Raw genomic sequence first — 23,043 nt, 5'->3', positions numbered from 1 at the left:
TCCATCACAGGTTGAGCTATTAACTCCACCCCACCCCACCCTGAGCCAGCAATCTTCATTTCACTCCCTGTAAATTTTTTAAAAAGCGATTTGATTACTCAAACTTTTCGTTTCCTGGTTGGCTGCGAAAGCTCTTTAATGTGGTTGGCTGCTTGGCTAGTATGGTGACATCATTTCAACTTGGTGTTCGAAATCCCTATTGAAGAACGCTTCAATCAATTACACATTGAGAGAGGTAAAGTTCTTGCCAAAGAGATCACTACACCTCTCAGCGCAGCTTTCTTCAAGGTCAGCAGCGATCACTCTTACTTCACTGCAGACCCGCAAAATCCAGGTCATCATTGTTGCAAAATTGATCTTTACAACCAAAATATAATTAACTCACATGGATGAATTTTAAATGATAATCAATAGTATTTTTAAAAAGCCCTTTAGTAAGAGGCTAATTTTGCTAAGACACATACAAAATTTGCACATCTTCAAACCATATATATACATTATCGCAGGTAAAAGGAGCATTGCAAGTTTCTGCACCTTTTAAACAAAAGCATGGGGAACATTAGTTTCCTGGTGCAGGGGATCCTCCATGACAAAGCCTTGACCAGAGTCAACTTGCTAACCAGCATCTTTTTCTCGTACAGTATAAATTGTTGCTCCCTTTAAAATTTGGCATTCTTGCATCTGTCCTGATGAGTGCAAAATGAAAAGCTTCGAAAGCACGTTTCTTTATTCAGCATACTTCTCATACTTTCTTTTGTTAATTGCCTGAAACATTCACAGCTATAATGGCATAGAATGCAATATACCTTACAAATCCATTATCTCTGGTGAATTTTGCACTCCTCAAAATGAAAAATATTAATGTTTTGAAGTGGAGTTTTCCCATTTCAGGCCTTCATTGTCAGCACCTCAATTGGAAGCAGCATGCTTAGATGCAGAGAAAGGTTCTTTGTACTTCACCCAACAATTCATCTTAGAAGAGCACTACTTGCTGAAGCTGTGTGGCATTTTGCATTGTCCACAAATTATTGGAACAAGATTGCTAACATAATGTCAGAAAAGTGCCCAGACTCATTTCACATAGGTCTCTGAAAGCCAAACAGAAGAAATCTCCATTACATTAATATTGGCTGGACCGGAATTGGATCCCAGAGGTGAAAGACCAGTGTGCTAAATATGGCATTGCTTGTCTGCAAGATAGAATTTTGAAGCAGAGGTACAAGTTAAAATCCAATGTCTAATACTCAGAAACAAAATATGTAATATTGAATCTTATCCTTAATCAACACAGCTATATAAAAATGTGTTTTTCAGAAAATTGCAACATGATAATGTTGTTATGTGGTCTCATTGTGGCTGTTTGATAACTTGTACATAATTAGCTATTGGGGGGTGGGTAGGAATGCACAACTTGCTGCAAGTGAAAGTAAGCAGAATTCCACAAAATGCTTTGGATAACTGTACAGAAATTTGAAAATTTTCTGTCAGGAGGATTTTTCTTGAAAGAAAAATATTTTCTTCAAGAAAAATGTTGTGGTGGTATTTAGAACAGAAAGTAATCCCACCAAGACTCTCTCTCCACTCAGAGAAATAACTGTCAAGAAGCATCAAAAGGATAAATCATACAAGTTAGAACAAAAAGCAGTAACTTGCAACAGCAATATTTATATTTATCACCAGATACCGTACAGATTTTTTTCTCAATCAACTCATAGTATTGAACTTACAAATAGTTCACTGGTGCAAGTCAAATGATTATAATTAACAATGTCTAGCTCTGTAAAATGACATTATTTTTAACTATAACTTCAAGTTTCAGTCTGATGTTTTCCATATTTAAAGTAAGCATGCAACTTCTAGCATACATGAAAGGTGAAAATCCACTTTAAATAGGTTCAGCTTAGTCCAATTTGTCAAAGGTCAAATTTTGTCCTATTCAAATTTAGCATCATGGGCCCTGCTTAAAAAAAGGGACCACAATGTGTTCTACTGGTCAAATGCAGACTTTTCTATTTTCTCCTTTATGTTTAAGTAGAATAAAAATAGCACTCATTAGCCCCTGCCACAAAAATAGCTGTCCTTTCATTTGAAACTTCAAGGGTGGGGTGTTTGAATTTTGGTGATAGTGTCTGGGTTGCTAAAGGAACCCAAATTTGCTGGTGCAATATGCATCCATTACCTTTGCAGTGCAGCAAGAAAGGGTACTTGATCACTGGAAGCAAAATACATTAACCATCCATTATCTCAATTAGAGTTGACAAACTCACCAGAGCAAAGATGTCTTTCTAAAGTAAAAAGAAAATGAGTATGTATTTAATTCTATAATACTGCTGTGTGTGGACTACATGAGCACCCATGTGCCCTCACTAGATGATCTAGGGGTTGATGGCAGTCTCCAATGATCAACACATTTTGATTTACCTTCATAACTATTTTCAGCGAAGTTGAATTCCAAACTAAAATCATTCTTACAAATGATACTATTACACTATTCTTTCCATAGAAAGGGATTACACCTCATTTATGTGACATGGAATGCTGAATTTAAGGAATTTTTATCTCAGCAACAGTAGGAAGATAGGTTATACAACTAATCTGTAACAAAATTAACTAAAACATTGTGCCTGTTACATAAACCCAGAATTTGCTGGGAAAATACGTGTGACTTCAGAGCATGTCTCGTCATTTATCACTCATGCTCACTCAACCACGCTGGCTCCTTTTCAAACAAAGTCTTGATTTTAAAATTCTCATCCATGTTTTGAAATCTCTTCAAGGCCTTGCTCCTCCATATATTTGTAATATCCTCCAGCTTCACAGCCCTTCGAGATACTTGTGTTCATCTAATTCTGGCCTCTTGGCCATCCCAAATTTTAACCTCTCCACGTTGGTGACTGTGCCTTCAATTGCCTAGGCCCTGAGTTCTGGAATACCAACCCTACATCCCTCCGCCTCACTTTCTCCCTTTATGATGTTCCTTAAAACTTACCACTTTGACCAAGCTTTTGGTCATCTGACATAATATTTCCTTATGAGGCTTGGTGACCTCATCGAGCTGTTATCAGTTCACATTCCCAGCAATTTGTGTCACAATAGTAATACAGTCTGAGGAGTAAGGGGAAAAAGACCCTGCTCACACCGCTCGCAATCCCTGAGCTAATGTAATCATGCTGTTTTTATGCTTTGGCTTTGTCTAATTAGATGAACAGGAAATTGCAGCACAGTTTAGCTAAATTGGCACATGAATTACTTAAAATCATGTGTAACTTCTCGATTATGTTCCTACATAAAATTTTAGGCCTGGATTTGGTGCCAGCAAGAAACCACAGCAAAATGTTATATAGTTACAAGATCATGATAACTGAGACAGAGTTCATTGATATTTGGTAGTTTGTTGCCATTAGTTTTTACAGGATTCTCTCGATTTCAGCTCCAACCCTGAGAAGTGGCATTCACACAGTTTCTCTGAGGTGTACGTCAATCTGCTGATATTATAGTGGGCAATCAAGAGAATCCCACACACCCCCAGAATTTCAAACTCTACATACATAGGACTTAGGAGCAGGAATAGGCCATTCAGCCCTCCAAACCTGCTCTGTCATTCGATATGATGATGGCTGATCTGACTGTGGTCTCAACTCTACCTTCTTGTCTGTCTCCATTACTCTGACTGCCTTGTCTGTCAAAAATGTAACTCAGCCTTGAATAAATTCAATGACCCAGCCTCCACTGCTTTCTATGGAACAGAATTCCACAGACTAACGACAGACTAAAGAGTTTCTCTCAATCTCTGCCTTGTTCTTAAACTATGTCCCCTAGTTCTAGTCCTCCCTACAAGAGGAAACATCCTCCCAGTATCCATCAGGTATCTGTCAAGTCCCCTCAGGATCTTATGAGTTTCAATAAGATCGCCTCTCATTCTTCCAAAATCCAGTGGGTATAGCCCCAACCTTTCACCCTTTCTTCTTAAGATAAGCCCTTCATCTCAGGAATGAGTAGAGTGAACCTTCTCTAACACAACAATAGCCCTTTTCAAATAAGGAGACCAAAACTGTACACAGTACTCTAGGTGTGGTCTCACCAAGGCCCTGTACAGCTGCAGTAAAACTTACAAACTTTTTTATTTCACTCCCCTTGCAATAAACACCAACATTCCATTTGTCTTCCTATTCACTTGCCGTACCTGCGTGCCAACTTTTTGTGATGAATGTACCAGGACACTCAGATCCTTCTGTACCACTGAGTTCTGCAATCTCTCTCCATTTAAATAGTATACCGTTTTTCCACTCTTCCTGCCAAAATGGACAAGTTCACATTTTCCAACATTATGCCAAATTTTTGTCCACTCACTTAACTTCTCTACATCCCTTTGTAGACTCTTTACCTCCTCTTGACAACTTACCTTCCTACCTATCTTGGTGTCATTAGCAAATTTAGCTACCATACATTCGGTCCCTTCATCCAAGTTGTATCTACTTAAACATTAGAAGGCATTTTTTCCCAAAATAAGAGGGTATAAAGTTTTCATAAATTATATAACACCAAAATCTGTTATATTTACTGTAACAAGTTGAATGAATTGTCCAAAGGATTGTGGGCTAGGTTTTTGCTTATTAGGTTCATTTCAATAAGTTTGCATGTGGGGAAAAAAAATAATTAATTTTTCATCCAAACTTGTTGAGTGAACAGAGCACATATTAAGGAGCAGTGGTCAATGAGAGGTAACACTTGTGGTGCAACCAATATAACTTACTCAGATATATTCTGGCAAATTTTACAATATGGTTTTTCTCAGATAATAATCAATCAAAGAGGGGAGGTGGAGAAAAACTAGAAAATATGTGAACCATAATTCTCTTGCACATCATCTGGGATGTCACTGGCTGTATTCTGAGCGCAGCATCTGCCAAAGGCCCAGTCTGACCTCGATATCCTCAGGATTCAGTCAGCTCAGTTAGCAGTGGTGCTACAAAGTCACTCTTGGTGATGGACACTGAAATCCCTCATTCGGAATATATTTTATGCCCTTACTGCCCTCAGTACTCCTTCCAGTGGTGTGCAACATAGGAGGAATAAAGCTATTGCTTGTTTTTGTTTAGTGTGTTACTTGGAACAGGAGGTGCAAAGTATAGTAGAAATTTATTGCAACATTTTGCATCATGTTCTGGAATTTTAACATTATGTTTGCTGCACAGGCTACAAGCCAGCGTTCATATTGCTAAATGCTTCTTTCTGTAGTATGAGTTTAAATATCAACAAAAATCTACTGAAGTACCCAGCTGTTGTCACACCTTAGTCTAACCAAATAATTCTACTAGAATAGATAAGCTGTTTTCTCATTATACTCCCAACGCTAAACTGAAAAAAACTGAAACTCAGAAAGGATTTTTGGTGTTTCTTCCAAAGCTATTCACAATAAACTGTTACCATACTTCTACAACAAGTAATAAATTGAACAGACTTAAACACTAATTCATTTTCTTTTTCCTAAAATAGGTAATGAAGTAAACTTGCCTCATTCGGTGAGCAATGAAGACAGTGAGCACAACAGCAACTCAAAATCCGCAAGTAAGCCATACACAGTACTTTAACACAGGGCAATGTTGTCCCTTAACACAGACATAAGTTTAAGTAAACTATGCAAATTAAAGTTATATTTGACGACATCTCATTGTCATAACTGCTTGTATTTTAGATAGCAAAAAGTTTTTGGAGAGCTACGTTCATTGTGCTTTACTTACGACAATAATTCTAAGGGCAGGATTTTCTGTTCGGCGTGCGCCCCGACGTCACCACACGTCATTCCGATCTGTCGTTCGGCGGGTGTGCACCGGAGTCGGCTGCCTGCCCACTGAACTGTCAAAGGCCTGTTAAGGCCGTAAGTAAACTAATTAACCAATTTGACAGGGCTGCCCATCCAACCTTAAGGGTGGCGGGCGGGCGAAGAGGCCAGGCAGCCTTCGCATTTTTCATGAAACCTCATCCAAGGGCGGGATGAGGTTTCATGAAGGGTTTATTAAATTAATAAGTATTTATTAAACATTTGATAAACATGTCCCAGCTCATGTGACGCTGTCACATGAGGAGACATGTGTAAATGATTTCTAACTTTTTTTATTTTTAAGTTTCAAATTCAACTTAATCTCCCTGAGGTAGCTCTGTACCTCAGGGAGATTTCTGTGCTCTTTCGTGCATATGCGCGAAAGAGAGCAGGCCCCGACTCTCCCTCCTCCCCCCGCCTGCACAGGTAGCGCTGAGCCCTACCGGGCGCGCAACATGCTGGGCAGGCCTTAATTGGCCTGCCCACGTAAAATGATGGCGCGGAGCTGATTGCGGGCGGCGATCGGCTCCGCGCCTGCTCCTGACCGGCCCGCCTGACGGGGAGAAAATTCTCCCCCTAATATTTAATCATATCTATTTGAAACTAAGATCTGAAAATAATGCCCTCGATGAAACTTAGCAAAACAAAATGGATCTTATTCCCACACATCACAAAATTATTTTCCTGTTTAATCAGTCTAACAAGAAAGTAGATTTAATTAGAAATCGATGAAGGGCTAGTGGTCAGCGTTAGCTCTACATTTCAAAAATAGGCATACAAACATTAATAAAAATGGCCTGCTTATGCTAGTCATTGAAGTCCATATTGAAGAACCCAAGTAGCATTCCTCAGCTATTGCAAATGATAGCAGGACTCAAAGTAAAGTTACATGGCCCTGACCTTATTGCAAGTCAGAGAGGAGTAGCAGGTTTCTAGTTAACTTTTCTCCAAGCCCCTTAAATATACAAATTGTGCCAAGGGGTGCAAGAGTAGCTATTATAACATCTTTGCTCTTTTAACTATGTTGGAAGAGTTCAACCCTTCTGGGTGTCAATCATATAATTCTATTGGTACACTTGATGAACTCCAAACCAATAACGTACTGGTGCTTAAACATGCCAGATCAGTCAATTAAACCCTAGCTTTTCAGGTCTTCGAAAAATAGAGTCCTACGCAGGTCCAGGTAAGACAGAAAATGATGGAGCCCCTTAATGGCTCATTTTCTACTGAAGGCAAGAAATATTGGGAGTGTATGCACCTCCATAGTTTAACTTTTAATTTCCTAATTCCCAGTTTGATTGCTGAATCCATTTTGAGGGCATATTCAAGACAATTGTTAGGGCATTCCTGCTACAACACCAGTTAGGCTAGCCTCAGTGCGGGAAAACTCTTGGAATCCATAATTCAAGATAAAATTGATAAATGTTGAGAGAAGCATAGCTTTGTTTAATCCAAGTCTTGTTTGAAAAATATAGATGAGGCAGAGACCATTGTACCTTTCATGGGAAAATTGGGTAAATATTTGAAGCAGACAAAGATAGGGGGCCAAGAGTCGACTGGAGCAGTGGGATTGGTTTTGAACTGCTGTAGAATAGAGCTGGTGCAGGCACAATAGACTGAATGGCTTCTCTGTATGTGGCAAACCTTTATGGTTCTATGGATCTATCTTCAGGGAATGAGAAAAAAATAGAAAATAAAACTTCCCTCCATAGAAAATAATACTCAGCTTTATTTCCCGGGATTGTTGTGTTGTCAACGGTTTGATTACTTGATATTAAATCATCGACAAGCCAGATCTTGATGAGGCTTAACACCAGAAAGACTGAAGCCATTCTGTTTGGTTCCTGCTAGAAACTTAACACTTTGACCCTTGATTCCATTCCCTTTCCTGCTGCTCCGTCAGACTGAACCTAACAATGTGGATCCTATCCGTCACTAAAATCATCGCTTATGTGAGCTCATTACCATCACTACTGAAACACACAGCTATTCCTTTGTCACCCTTAGGGCTGATCTTTTCCAATGGCATTCTCACTCGCCTCCAAAGACCCATCCAACACATTTAGTGTTTTACCACTCACATCCATCTTGTATTAAGTCCTGTTCACCTGTTGCTCCCATGCTCCGATTCCAATATCCTGATCATCACATATATGCTTTTCTATGGTCTCTCTTTGCCAAATCTCTGTTGTCCCCTTCCAGGTTAGTTTCTGAATACAATTCTCCACTCTGCCAACTCCATCCTCCTACGTGTTCTCCTCCCCTCTGATCCACCATTGATAGCACAGCCTGTAGTCAACTTTACTATACATTCTGGAAATATATCCTCAGACTCCTCCATCATGCTACATCTATGACCACCTTCCTAAAACCTGACATTTCAACATTCGGTCAGCCTTCCTAGTTCCTCATCTTAGTCCAACTCAGCTGACACACACAGTGAAGCACTTTGGTACACTTGCTACATTAAAGATCATTTATAAACATTAGCTACTATAGTTGTCATTTACTCTCAAGATTCACACACTAATAGCCACTTCGGCAAGAAACTGGAAGGTGCCAGTAGTCTCGCAAACATATGCTGGAAAACCTGTAGGAGGAAGAAATTTGTCAATGATAAAGAATCATAAAAACGATATCATTTATCTTTACCAAGTGTGGGAGGGTTGATTTGTCACAATAAATGTAGACTACATTAATGAAGTAGAGTAACTGGAACTAATTTCAACAAATTAGATTAACAAAGCATATTTTTTTTTATAACTCCACTACCACAAATGTCTGTAGTTTAGAAAAATATTAAGTATTAAAATATTTTTGCAATAAGTTAAGTTAACGGGTTTATTTTGTAAATAGCAGTCAACAAGATCCTGATTTATACAGCATCTGCAGTATGTACACTGGTGGTTAATATTTGGTGGCTTCAGTTTCCAATTGACCACCTTCAGAACACTTTTCCTTCCTAAACTGTCAGGAAAGGAGTGTTTTCTATTCATAAATCACAAGTTTCTGGTGTGTTTCGTATGTTCTGAAATATTTGATTTAAAAATATACATTTTAGAGTGCATTTGAATTATTTGCATCTTTTTATGTTGATTTTAAGGTACTTTGTGGGAAGAAACTATGTGTGTATTTAAACCATCTAAAAATGGAATGCTTTTCATAGTCAAAGCTACTCTGAACAGGACACAAATTGGGAAGTGATAACTGCTGCCTATCTTGAAGCCAATATAAATAATGCCTGTGGCACCAATACATGTAACCACTGTCATTCATCATTTCCTTTTTTGGAAATCACTGGGAGTTTACCACATCACACTGCTGCAGCAGAATCTGAGCTCATTACAGTGGGTTTCCCCACAGGATGTTCCAATGTTAAAAAAACTAATACGGGATGATAGAGGAAACTGGAAAGCAAATCAACCATCATCAGACCTATTGTGTACCTTGTGGTTAAAGAGCACTAGAGCAGTATTCTAATAGCAGTCTTTCCTTTTATTCTAATAGAAAGTAATACGTCTTGGTGAGACCCAACGCAACCCCTGTACCACCACGATTGGCTAATGCTGTGCTATATGACTGGCTGGAAGGCAAACATTTCTGTTCAGTCAAAGTTTCTTCATGACTGAAGCCATCTTTTTCTAATCTTGGCAGTAGCACCTGTATGCTTCTAGCTCTGACTCCTTCCACGTTCTTTGCTCCCATTTTGATTTAACTTGATGGTGTGCAATTTCAGCTTCTGTCCAACCCTCAATTGAGTCTTAAGCCTTGCTTTAGGTCCACAGCCAAAACCACCTTCTTCTATCTCCAAAACATTGATGAATGTAAAAACTCATATCAACACTTTCACCAGCTCCAGGAGTGATTTCTCTATGTCGCCTTCACTTATTGTAAAATTCAACTTGAGATTATATAAGAAGCCCCATGCACCAATCCTTGTGAAATTTTCACTTGCTTCTGTGCCCCAGAGAATGGCCCTTGCTCATCCTAGCCTTCAAAGCACTGCATAAACTCACACAGCCTTCTTCAGCCCTATGTTAGTCTACTTTCTGTTCTTCTAATGAGCCAAAATTTGTTACAGCTCCATGTTAACAAGGCATCTCCGAAGGCTTTTTGCTGCATGTGTCAAGGTGAAAGATGGTTCTCATTTCCCTAAATGGGAAAGGTTAAATTAATTTTACACAAACCAAGGCTCTGACACATCTGTTTCATTTAAGATCTTTAGCAGAATTGCTTTTCTGAGATGGGACATTTTATTTTCCTCAGATTGTTTAAACCATTGAAGGTCTACCTTCAGCCATCATGCTCTGTCCACTACAATGGTTTTCTGAAACAGTTTTATTTCACTGTATCCTTCCCTTCAAACAAACCAATTCTTTGTCTATGCCTTTGTCCTCCTTCCCCCAACAAATTCATCCATTCTCATTTTTTTTATTCATTCATGGGACATGGGCATCACTGGCTAGGCCAGCATTTATTGCCCATCCCTAATTGCCCTTGTTCAGGGGGCATTAAAGAGTCAACCACATTGCTGTGGGCCTGGAGTCACATGTAGGCCAGACCAGGTAAGATTTCCTTCCCTAAAGGACATTAGTGAACCAGATGGGTTTTTACAACAATGGTTTCATGGTTATCATTAGATAATTCCAGATATTTATTGAATTTAAATTCCACCATCTGCCATGGCAGGATTCGACTCAGGTCCCCAGAGTATTACCCTGGATCTCTGGATTACTAGTCCAGCAACAATACCATGACGCCATCTCCTCCCTTATAGGTACCCATCTTTTGAGACCTACTCCAATGAGACTTGCATTGAGACCCATTTCTATATGAAGAGCATCATATAATCTCAAGTTAACTATTATTGATAGGAGACATTATGAAAAGGATAAAAACAATTTAAACTGTCAGTGGATAGGTTCCATTGAGATTTGCACCCACTTATACCTATAATGTTAGCACAAAAAACTATGGAGCTTAAATGATTTGGGCTCAAATGAGCTACACATAATTGTAATGTGCCCAATCTCCTCAATATTTTATATCCTTTGGATCAAACTCGCCATTTGAATGTATCTCTGCCTACTAAACTAACAACTGTCAAATCCAAGGATCCTCAAATTACATTTGTTGGAAAGTATCTCGACACTGCAACCACATTTTTAGGTCCAACTGGAAATGAAAGGATCCTACTCGTCTGTTCACTGCAATTTTTGAGCGTTAAAAAAAAATCACCTCTGAAATGAGGCGATGGCGTAGTGGTACTGTCGCTGGACTAGTATTCCAGAGACCCAGGGTAATGCCCTAGGGGCTTGGGTTCGAATCATGCCACAGCAAATGGTGGAATTTGAATTCAATAAAAATCTGGAATTAAAAGTCTAATGATGGCCATGAAACCATTGTCAATTGTTGTAAAAACCCATCTGGTTCACTAATGTCCTTTAGGGAGGGAAATCTGCTGGCCTACACATAACTCCAGACCCACAGCAATGTGGCTGACTCTTAAATGCCCTCTGAGCAAGAGCAATTAGGGATGGGCAATATATGCTGGTCTAGCCATTGATGCCCACATCCCATGAATGAATTTAAAAAAAAATCTCACTCTGTATTTCTATTAATGGATTTTTATGGCATAAGTTACGTTAAAAACTGAGATGCTTCCTTGATTACAAATTCTTAAACTTACAATCAAAGAAGAAATATTTTGGCATGGATTTAATGTTTCTTTGGGCCCTTATTATTTAGGCTGATTTATGCTCATTTAAAGTTTGGGCATATTCTAACACAATTCGGGGTACACGGGTCTAACTTCTGTGTTATACCCAAGGATTCCTTTCCCCAATAACATTTTTAGTCACCTCAAACTATGCACAAATCAAGACACTATGTGAATTAGGGTGATCGCTTCCTGCCCTATTAAACCTAACATCTGCAGCAATGTTGCTCATTAAATGGACTTCTGTTACTGTTTTACAACTGTGCTCGGAACTTTCTTTTCTAAAAATCTGTGATGAAGATAGGAGGTTGAGAGAACTTTTTGCAAAGCTTTCCTCAAATATCGTAATATGGCCAAAAAAGTTAAAATATTCAAACGTTTATAATCGTTTTCCTTCCCCAAAACAGGCAATGAAGCAAAAGGGCATGAAACACCAAGCAAAGAAAACAATGATGACTCTAATTCTGCAAGTAAGCTCTTTTCAATATTCACAAGGCTTATTCAATGTTCAAATTAAGGGCAATTAAATGAGCTATGCAAATACCAATACTTTATTGCTGCTTTTTATTCTAAATTCAGAGCTTCAAGTTAAAGTTCAGCGAAGATGGCAATATTTCTTACAATATTTATATCAACAGCTTAATTTTATTGCACAAAATACAAAACTTAGTGGTTGCATTTATGTTTACTATTCTTTCCCAAAATAGGTCATCAAGTAAAGGGGAAGTATTCATGGAGGATTGATAAGAATGGGCAAAATGGCGGTTCTAATTCTGCTAGTACGTAAGGTTTAATCTTTTTATGCACAACAGATTTAATAATGAGAAATAAAAGCCTTTGTCCTCGCTGGCAAAAGCTCAAATTATCAATTTTAGATATGAAATTACAAGGCCTAGCCTGAGAAATCCACTATCTAGTGCCATACTCTTGTTAGAAGTCTGATGGGGGCCCAGTGAAAGGGGTGAAAAATCAGTCAGGTCCTGTGTGTAATGGATCCTGGCCTTTCTTACCAGTTTCCAGAAGGGTTTGTTTGGGGTGAAACCTTCAGCTGCTCCAAACATGGCCCCAAAGGAGAATGAAGGCTACGGAGAATGAATTTCCAAATCAGGAATTTCCTTCCTCTGCCCGAATTTTGTCAGCCACCCTATGATACCAGACAGAATTAGGCATCCTGACACTTGGGTCTGGCATATATGGTACTAAACTTCAAGTCCAGACCCAGGGCCTTGCCTGGATTCGCTGAATAATATCGGAATCAATGGAGTTTATATATATTTTAGGCTGGTATAGGCAACAGTTGCTCAAGTCCCTCTGAAATGGCCTACCAAGCTACTCAGTTCATGGGCATTTAGGGATGGGCAACAAATGCTGGCCTTGTCAGCGGCGCCTACATCCTATGAAAGAATATAAGAACTGGCTAGTATTGCTTTTCCTGATTATTTCTTCAGGTTAGCAACTGATTGGAATATTTACAGTAGATGAATTCTGATAACTCCAGATACGTCAGGAGCGGATTCTAGATTTATGAATTGTGGCCGAGAATGACATTTGCAATTTTCCAATCCTATTACTTAAGACGAGTTGGAGAGACAATCCAGGTAACTACAAACCTGGCAGTTTAACATCCATTTAGGGAAGTTACTGGAATCATCAGAGGCAGAGCAACTGAGCACTTGACAAGTATCAGTGAGGGGTAGGTCAAAGTCTGACAGCCATTCTGAAATTTTTTTGAGGACCAACAGCATGGTGGATAGGGGAGTGCTACTGTTGCCTTTATCAGCTTCCAAAAAGCATATCATGTTCTGCAAAAGAGATCAATAACTATGAGAACACATGGAATTGGAGGTAGCCTTGTGATGTGTGTCAGTAATTAGTTTGGAGATAGGAGACAGAAGTCAAGAAATTCAGCTCCGGAGTGTGAATGGAGCCAGCGCTATGGAAGGTGGGGGCTCTCCCAGTTGTGTGCACAGCACCCATGCTGGGATGGGCATTCACGTAGGAATACTATACATGTGTCAGAAGCTCCCAACTGGCCAGACTGTGACATCAATTCACCCAGTAGAAACTTGGACCATGCAGGTCCACTCAACAAATTGGTTTGTCACTCACCAAAAAACAGTAATGCAGCTGAAAGAGGCACCACCACAAGTTTGATTTAAAAGTCCAGGCACCAAACCTGAAAGTAAGGTAATTTAGGCTAACAATTGCTATGCAAAGTTTCAGGAAGTACTGTGGAGTGTTTTTGGAGGTGTGGTAGGGAGTTACTGGCTTTGGCAGGGAGTGCTGCTACATCTTCAGAGAGAAGGCAGAGGGTTTTGTGATCTGTTCACACAAAAAGCTACAACAGATATTGGGCTGCAGTTGCAGTATCTCTGGGTCTGCAACCTGACAGGGAAATGGACCGGAGGCTGTGGAGAGAATCATAGGATGGTTATAGCACAGAAGGAAGCCATCTGGCTTGTTGTGTCTGTGCCAGCTCTCTGGAACAGCAATGCACTTGGTGCTACTTCTCTGCCTTAGCCATGTAGCCTGCAATTTTTTCCTCTTTAGATAATAATCCAAATCGCTTTTTAAAGCTACAATTGAATCTGATTCCACCATACTCTCAGGACGTGCATCCCAGATCCCAACAGTTTGCTATGTAGAGGAGTTTTTCCTCATGTTAGTATTGATTCTTTTGTCATTCACTTTAAACCAGTGTCATCTGGTTCACAATCCTTTAACCAAAGAAAATAGTTTTGCCTTTTCTACTCTGTCCAAACTCCACATGATTTGGAATACCACTATCAAATCTCCTATTAACTTCCTCTTCTCCAAGAACAGCCCCAGTTTCTTCCATCTATCTAACTAACTGAAGTTCCTCAATACTCCAGTTGAGGCCAAACAAGTGTTTTATACAGGTGTACCATAACTTTCTTGCTTTTGGACCCTAAGAGGGGAAGCTCTGCCCGATGCCCACTGTCAAGCTGGAGCTAGATTCATCCATACGCCTTGCTACAGTGACGGGAGGCTGTCTGGCAGGCCAGTCACTGCACCCAGCATCTCAGTCTACATCCTCATCGGTGCACTCCTTTATCACCCCATTGAAGTCCTCATCCGAACCCCCTTTAGTAGAGCTGGCACACAAACTATCCTTTCCCCAGACCTGGCAGCAGCTCACACATGCTCGGTGACTCAATCTATGATTATCTTAACTCTATACTAGTCTCTAAGATATGTGCAAGGTAATGTTGGTTTCTGAGCTAATGGCTCAAGTGATGGGGCCGCTTCAGTGCTGTGGTATTTCTCCCTCTCTTCCTGGGCATGTGGCAGTTCTTGGGTGTATGAAAGCAGAAAATCAGCAATGGGAAGACTGACTGAAAAAGAGGTCCATGGTCACATGATCAACAGCGTGCATATCATGCCAGACAGCAGGATGAGTGTAAGCGGAGAGCTGTGAAGGAGCATAAGAAAGGAACATGCCATCACCTTTAATTACCATTGGTAGAAGGGTCAGGAAACAGGACAGAGATTTAAAATAATTAGCAAAAGAACCAAAGGTGAAAGGAGAACCTTTTTTTTTAAATGCAGTGAGTGATTATGATTTGGAATGCACTAGCTGGAGGGATGGTGGAGGTAGATTCGACCATGGCTTTCAAAATAATATTGTTTAAGCAACAGAAGGGAAAATAGTTTGCAGGGCTAAAGGGAAAGGACAGGAATGTGGGATTCGCTAAATTATTCTTGCACCAGTGAGGACTCCTTCTGTGCTATGATTTTACAAAATTGATAAAAGGAATAACTCAAAGGAAACAGGGAAGAATAACTGTGCTGCAAGTACACTCCCATTGGTTAGCAAAAATTCAACCAAAAAAAAATTCAGAAGAAATCTGAACTTTTACTAATAACTTCACACTGTAACTTTTATTTTTCCTTTTAACTAATTAATTAATAGACATCTAACTCATCACTGGAGCAACATCTAAAAACAAATGAACTTGGATAGCAAAATCCAGTAAATTAACCATCATGAGCAACACAAACAATAATCATGGTACAACAGATTGCTTATAACATTTTAAGCAATATTTTATATCTTGTATTCATTACAATGTAAGTAAGCACAACAAAATGTTACTTACCTCTAGGTCTAAGTGGTGTGTAGGCTAATGGCTTACAACTCCCCTGACTTACCAAATTGTTATTTCACTGCACTTTTGAGATAGCATTGTTCAATTTTTTATAAAGTGCTGGTTCCTGACACATATTCTAATTATTTTAAGATCTTGGACATGAAATTTTAAGCATGACTTACTTTTAGAGAGTCAGAACATCCCAAAGTGCTTCACAGCCAGTGAAGTACTTTTGAAGTGTAGTCACTGATGTAATGTGGAGAAAAATGACAGCCAAACCGCACTCATCAAAGTCCTACACAGTGAGAAAAATGGCCAGATAATCTGGTTTATTCATGTTGGTTGAGTGGATAAATGGTGTCCAAGGAATTGGGAAAATGTGCGCTCTTGTTCCTGAGAGAGCTTTAGTAAAATGTTAATTTCAAAGGTTGCAACACCAGCCTCATCACAGATCTCATAAGGCAGGCAAACACGCACAATTTCCAGCAGATGTCAGTGTCTAGCAATGGGAACCCTGCATAATGCTCTCTTCCCTTTGACTATTGGATAAACTGTAGCACCCATCCTGCTTTGTTAGCTGGGGTTTACTAATTCAGCAGACAACAAACCTTGCTGATCCCTAAAAGGATGCACCATACCAAATGTGGTACATTTACCCAAAATAAATGTTCTAAATAAAAGATAGGTCGATAGATAGGTATGCTATTCCATTCTATTTTCATTTTTAATTTCATTTTCTAAAAAACTAAATAAAGCTTCGCATCTATAGCAATTTATCAATTTTTTCCAATACCTGCTCAGTATTTAAAACAGTGCAAGTATTGTTCTAAAATCCACACTGCTTCAAATATTTTCTGCATCTGACCTTTTACGTAGCTTTGAGTAGCAAGACTTTCAATATAGATGCACAGCGGGTAATATTCCAACTTGGTACTTCTGTTGGGGAATCTTGCACACCTGTAGCATGTATCAAAAATTTCAGAGGTGCATTGCGCACTATTTCCTGATTGTTATTTTTAAACGATCAGAAACTGAACACAGCACATGCCCAAACTTATAGAAGCAGAAAATTAAACTTAAAAGCTCTACACTGCCGAGGGCAAAAATGACCAATTTTTCAGGTTGTTATATTGATCCACCCAAATAGTCAATAATATGACAGGCATAACAAAGAATCAGTGCACATTTGTAACAGTATTTTCTTAGCCACATTAAATACATGGCTGCTTGTGAACAGTCAATTACATACATTTTACATTTAAAGCTATTAATTTCAGAGTCTTGGGCTCAGACCTTTGAGCAATATAGCTGTGGGATTGCAGTTGAACAGTGTAATTTTCTGCATAATATTCTCATCCCAGTAAAACCAAAGTGGAATATAGGGAAAATTGGAAAGCAGCTCAGTCAAAATCACTGTTGCAGAGTTTGGTCACAGTCAGAAAGGAACAAAAAAAGAATCCTGAAAGGAGATTGCTTTCTCAACTTCAACATTGGGAATGGTGCATGGTTAGATGAGATCTCAGAAGAGACCAAATTAACTTATGAAATGTTAAAATAACAAAAATAAAAGTTAATCTACTTTCTTTTCCTCATACAACCTTCATGTACAAAATTGGCTGAGTGACAGGAAACAGTAAGTCTTGGTGAATAGATGCTTTTCGGGCTGGAGGAAGGTTTGTAGTGGAGTTCCCCAGGTGTCAGTGTTGGGACCCTTACTTTTCCTGACTGGAAGCATTGTGATAGCCACAGAACTTCAAAAAGGCATATACAAATTGGTGAAATGGGCAGACAGTTGGCAGATGAAGTTCAATGTGTGATTCATTTGGTAGGAAGGGCATGGAGAGAAAATATAGAATAAAGGGTATAATTCTAAAGGGGGTGCAAGAACAGAGGAACCTGGGTGAATATGTGTATAAATCATTGAAGGTGGTAGTAAAGATTGAGGGAGCAGTTAAAAAAAGCATACAGCATCCTAGGCTTTATTAATAGAGCAGGAAGGTTATGTTGAACTTGTATAATTTTTTATATTTGTTCATGGGTTGTGGGAGTTACCAACTAGGTCAGCATTGATACCCATCCCTAACTGCCCTTGAGAACTGAATGACTTTCAGAGAGCATTTAAGAGTCAACCACATTGCTATGGGTCTGGAGTCACATGTAGGCCAAACCAAGTAAGGATTGCAGATTTCTCCTTCTCTAAAGGACATTAGTGAACCAGATGGGATTTTATAATTGGTTGACAATGGTTTAGTCAGCACAAGACTTTTAATTCTAAATTTTTTATTGAATTCAAATTTCACCATCTGCCTTGGTGGGATTTGAACTTGGGTCCCCAGAGCATTACCCTGGGGTTCTGGATTACTAGTCCAGTGACAATACTACTATACCACCACATCCCCTCAATGAGTTTGGCCCCAGCTGTACTGCATCCAGTTCTGAGCGCTGCACTTCAGGAAAGGTGTGTAGAAAAGATTCATTAGAATGATTCCAGGGATGAGAAACTTCAGGTTCGAAGAAAGATTGGAGAAGTTGGGACTATTTTCCTTGAAGGAAAGTAGGTTGAGAAGGGATTTGATCGAGGTATACAAAATCATGAGGGGTCTGGACAGAGTAGATAGGAAGAAACTGGTCCCACTCATGAAATGATTGAGAACAAAGGAGCACAGATTTAAGATAATTGGCAAAAGAAGCAAAAGCAATATGAGAAAAAAAAATTCCATGCAGTGAGTGGTCAAGGTCTGGAACGTACTGCTTGAGAGGGTGGTGGAGGCAGGTGCAATCAAGGCGTTTAAAAGAGAATTAGAATGTTATTTGAAAAGGAACATTATGCAGGGTTATGGGGAGAAAGCAGGAGCATAGTATTAAGTAAATTGCTCATTCGGACATGATGCACCGAATGGCCTCCTTCTGCGCTGTAAAAATTCTGTGCTTATGAATTTTTTATATTCGTTCCTGAGACGCGGGTGTCACTGGCTAGGCTAGCATTTATTGCCCATCCCTAATTGCCCTTGTTCAGAGGGCATTTAAGAGTCAACCACATTGCTGTGGGTCTGGAGTCATGTGTAGGCCAGACCAGGTAAGGACAGCAGATTTCCTTCCCCAAAGGACATTAGTGAACCGGGTGGGTTTTCATGAAAATCAGCAATGATTTCACAGTCATCAGACTTTTAATTCCAGACTTTTTTTTAATTACATTCAAATTTCACCATGTGCTGTGGTGGGATTCGAACCCAGTTCCCCATAGCATCACCCTGGGTCTCAGGAATACTACTCCAGTGACAATACCACTATGCCATCCATAATTTTGATTAACAGAATGCATAAGTCCACAAATTCAATCTGTGCATAAGTAAAAATGTTAATAGTTTAAGGATATTACTCACAAAAATGCAAGCTGCTGTTGTCTATATCTAATACACATAACAATTAAAGGTGCTGCTGGGATTACCATGTTTAAAACTTTCTATTATGAAAGTATATATTCCAAAGATAATATCTTATGTTGATTCTAACATACTTATGTAATTGTGCATTTTTTTTAAAAGTGAAAAGATTCGATATTATGCTTATTTTGTCTTTCCAAAAATAGGTCCTGAAACAAAAGGAAAATATTCACAAAGGTCTTCTGAAGAAAATGAACAGAATGGTCACTCCAATTCAGGAAGTAGGCAACAAGTCATTTTATTTCTGTTCTTCATCGGTGCATTCAGGTGACAAGTTTAGCAACAGTGTGAAGAAGCTTTCACTTTGCAAGTGGTAAACTTGTGCAAAATAAATGTGGAGGTCAAGAACAGTGCACACATGTTGAGAGTTCAAACCCTCTCAAACTGCGAAAGTGAATTCAATTAATCCAGATTGTTGTAAAAACTCAATTGGGCCACAGAATTCTTTCGGAAGGGAGACTTTCACCCTTACTGCAGCATGCAGGGAGGTGGTGGTGTAGTGATATTGTCACTGGACCAGTGATCCAGAGACCTAGTGTAATGCGCTGGGATCTCGGGTTCGCATCAGATTGTCTTTCCCTCTTGTTGGTTCCCTCACCACCTGTCGCAGAGCAAGTCTGTCAGCTATATCCTTCAGGATTCTGCCAACCCGGTCTGAGGTGATGCTACCTAGCCACTCTTGGTGATGGACATTGAAGTCCCTCACGCAGAGTAAACTACCGGAAGGTGCAATTTGAATTCAATAAAAGTCTGGAATTAAAGTCTAATGGTGAACATGAAACCATTGTCAGTTGTCGTAAAAACCGGTTCACTAATGTCCCTTAGAGAAGGAAATCTGCCATCCTTACCTGATCTGACCTAGATGTGACTCCTGACCATCAGCAATGTGGTTGACTCTTAACTACCCTCTCAGTAGCAAGCCACTCAGTTGTACCAAACCTCTAAAAAGTCTAAAACGAATGAAACCAGAAAGAACACTCGGCATCGCGTAGGCACCGGAAACGACAACAGCAAACTCAGCCCTGTAAAGTCCTCCTTAGTAACATCAGGGTCCTCGTGCCAAAATTGGGAGAGCTGTCTCACAGACCAGTCAAGCAACAGCCTGACATTATCTTTAAGGTATGATTGGGTTATCATGACTATGTCCCAGACATGACCATCGTCATCCTTGGGTATATCATGCTCCACCAGCAGGGCAGCCCTGGCAGAGGTGGCGGCACAGTAGTACACAGTCGGGCTCTGACCTCAGACCGAGCTGGCAGAGTCCTAAAATACACAGCTGCTACACTGGGTCTGCAAGGGAACCAACAAGAGGGAAAACATACCTGACCTCATCATCACCAACCTGCTTGCCGCAGATACATCTGTCCATTACAGTGCTGATAGGAGTGACCACTGCACAGTCCTTGTGGAGACAAAGTGCCGTCTTCACACTAAGGATACCCTCCATCGTGTTGTGTGGCACTACTACCGTGCTAAATGGGATAGATTTTGAACAGATCTAGCAACTCAAGACTGGGCAGCCATGAGACGCTGTGGGCCATCAGCAGAATTGTACCCAACCACAATCTGTAACCTAATGGCCCAGCATATCCCCCATTCTACCATTAGCACCAAGCCAGGGGATCAACCCTGGTTCAATGAAGAGTGCAGGAGGGCATGCCAGGAGGAAGAATGGGCATACCTACAAATGAGATGTCAACTGGGTGAAGCTACAACACAGGACTATTTGCATGCCAAACAGCATACGCAACAAGTAAAAGACAGAGCTAAGCGATTCCACAACTAACGGATCAGATTTAAGCTCCGCAGTCCTGCCACATCCAGTTGTGAATGGTAGTGGACAATTAAACAACTCACTGGAGGAGGAGGCTCCACAAAAATATCCCCGTTCTCAATGACGGGGAAGCCCAGCACATCGGTGCAAAAGAAAAAGCTGAAGCATTTGCAACAACCTTCAGCCAGAAGTACCGAGTGGATGATCCATCTCGGCCTCCTCCAGAAGACCCCAGTCTCAGATACCAGTCTTCAGCCAATTCGATTCACTCCAAGTGATATCAAGAAACGGCTGAAGGCATTGAATACTGCAAAGGCTATGGGCCCTGACAATATTCCGGCAATAGTACTTAAGACTTTGTGCTCCAAAGCTTGCTGCGCCCCTAGCCAAGCGAAGCGCTCATCCCATGAATGAATAATAAAAAAACACAGGTGAACCCAGTCCTTATGCTATGTGGCTGGTTTTGAATATTCTCTGAAGTGGAAAAGCAGGCAACTCAGATATAAGTAATTTTCATGAGATAAATAGTTGCTGGTGGAACATCGGTCATGTTTTAGTTTATGAATCTTACTTTACGTAGTGTATAGTAACAAATATTCAAACAAAAAAGAGGATTCATCAAGTTCAATTTTTTTTAATTTCCAAAATAGGTCAACAGGTGAAAGGACAGTATCCAAGGAGATCATCTGAAGAAAATGGACAGAACGGTCACTCTAATTCTGGCAGTAAGCAACAAGTCATTTCTTGCTGTATAATAGGGTTGTTCTTTACCAGCTTGTGCATATTGCAAGTTTAACAATGGTGCAAAGAAGTTTTTACATCGCAACAGTGATAAACTTGTATCGAATAAACTGTGGAGTTAAGGACTGTACACTGTTAACCCACATATTGGCAGTTCAAACCCTCTCAAAGCAAACTGTGAAACTGAACTCAATTAATCCAGATTTGTTTTATTCATTCATGGGATATGGGCGTCACTGGGTAGGCTAGCATTTATTGCCCATTCCTAATTGCCCTTAAGATGGTGGTAGTGAGCTGTCTTCTTGAAGCGCTGCAGTCCATGAGATGTAGGTACACCCACAATGCTGTTAGGGAAGGAGTTCCAGGGTTTTAACCCAGCGACAGTGAAGAAACGGTGATATATTTACAAGTCACGATGGTGAGTGGCTTGGAGGGAACCTTCCAGGCAGTGGTGTTCCCATGTGTCCACTGCCCTAGTCCTTCTAGATGGTCAGGGTCATACTTTGGAAGGTGCTGCCTCAGGAGCCTTGGTGAGTTCCCACAGTGCATCTTGTAGATGGTACACACTACTGCCACTGTGTGTCTGTGGTGGAGGGTGTGAATGTTTGTGGATGGTGTGCCAATCAAGCAGGCTGCTTTGTCCTGGATGGTGTCAAGCTTCTTGAGTGTTGTTGGAGCTACACTCATCCAGGCACCCATCACACTCCTGACTTGTGCCTTGTAGTTGGCGGGTAGGCTTTGGGGAGTCAGGAGGCAAGTTATTCGCCGCAGGATTCCTAGCCTCTGACCTGCTCTTGTAGTTACAGTATTTATATGGCTAGTCCAGTTCAGTTTCTGGTCAATGATAACCCCCAGGATGTTGATAGTGGGGGATTCAGTGATGGTAACTCCACTGAATGTCAAGGGGCGATGCTTAGATTCTTTCTTGTTGGAGATGTTCATTGCCTGGCACTTGTGTGGTGCGAATGTTACTTGCCACTTGTCTGCCCAAGCCTGAATATTGTCCGGGTCTTGCTGCATTTGGACATGGACTGCTTCAGTGTCTGAGGAGTTACGAATGGTTCTGAACATTGTGCAATCATCAGGAAACATCCCCACTTCTGACCTTATGAAGGAGCAGCTGAAAATGATTGGTCCTATGACACTACCCTGAGGAACTCCTGCAGTGATATCCTGGAACTGAGGTGACTGAACACCAACAACCACAGCCATCTTCCTTTGTGCTAGGTATGACTCCAACCAGCAAGAGTTTCCCCCCCATTCACATTGACTCTAGTTTTGCTAAGGCTCCTTGATGTCACACTTGGTCAAATGCTGCCTTGCTGTCAAGGGCAGTCACTCTCACCTCACCTCTGGAGTTCAGCTCTTTTATCCACGTTTGAACCAATGTTGTAATGAGGTCAGGACCTGAGTTTGGGTTCCGCCAGGGC

At 40.4% G+C, this 23,043-nt stretch overlaps 2 protein-coding genes across 2 annotated transcripts in view; one reads left to right on the top strand and one right to left on the bottom strand.

Moving 5' to 3' along the window:
* Window positions 1-23,043, bottom strand: part of nt5dc1 (5'-nucleotidase domain containing 1) — a 644,476-nt gene that overhangs the window by 549,363 nt on the left and 72,070 nt on the right. The gene's annotated exons all lie outside the window — the stretch shown is intronic.
* The window catches only part of LOC144680415 (uncharacterized), a 69,497-nt gene that overhangs the window by 6,375 nt on the left and 40,079 nt on the right, over window positions 1-23,043 (top strand). Inside the window, exons 3-7 of the mRNA XM_078541382.1 lie at window positions 5,497-5,568; window positions 11,948-12,010; window positions 12,248-12,319; window positions 19,242-19,316; window positions 21,523-21,597. Coding sequence (XP_078397508.1) covers window positions 5,497-5,568; window positions 11,948-12,010; window positions 12,248-12,319; window positions 19,242-19,316; window positions 21,523-21,597 — 357 coding nt within the window. The remainder of the gene's footprint in view (window positions 1-5,496; window positions 5,569-11,947; window positions 12,011-12,247; window positions 12,320-19,241; window positions 19,317-21,522; window positions 21,598-23,043) is intronic.

The sequence above is a fragment of the Cetorhinus maximus genome, chromosome 5 (assembly GCF_964194155.1).
Source record: "Cetorhinus maximus chromosome 5, sCetMax3.hap1.1, whole genome shotgun sequence".
NCBI lineage: Eukaryota > Metazoa > Chordata > Chondrichthyes > Lamniformes > Cetorhinidae > Cetorhinus > Cetorhinus maximus.
The sequence above is the reverse complement of the archived record's forward strand: the minus strand, read 5'-3'. Positions and strand labels throughout refer to the sequence as shown.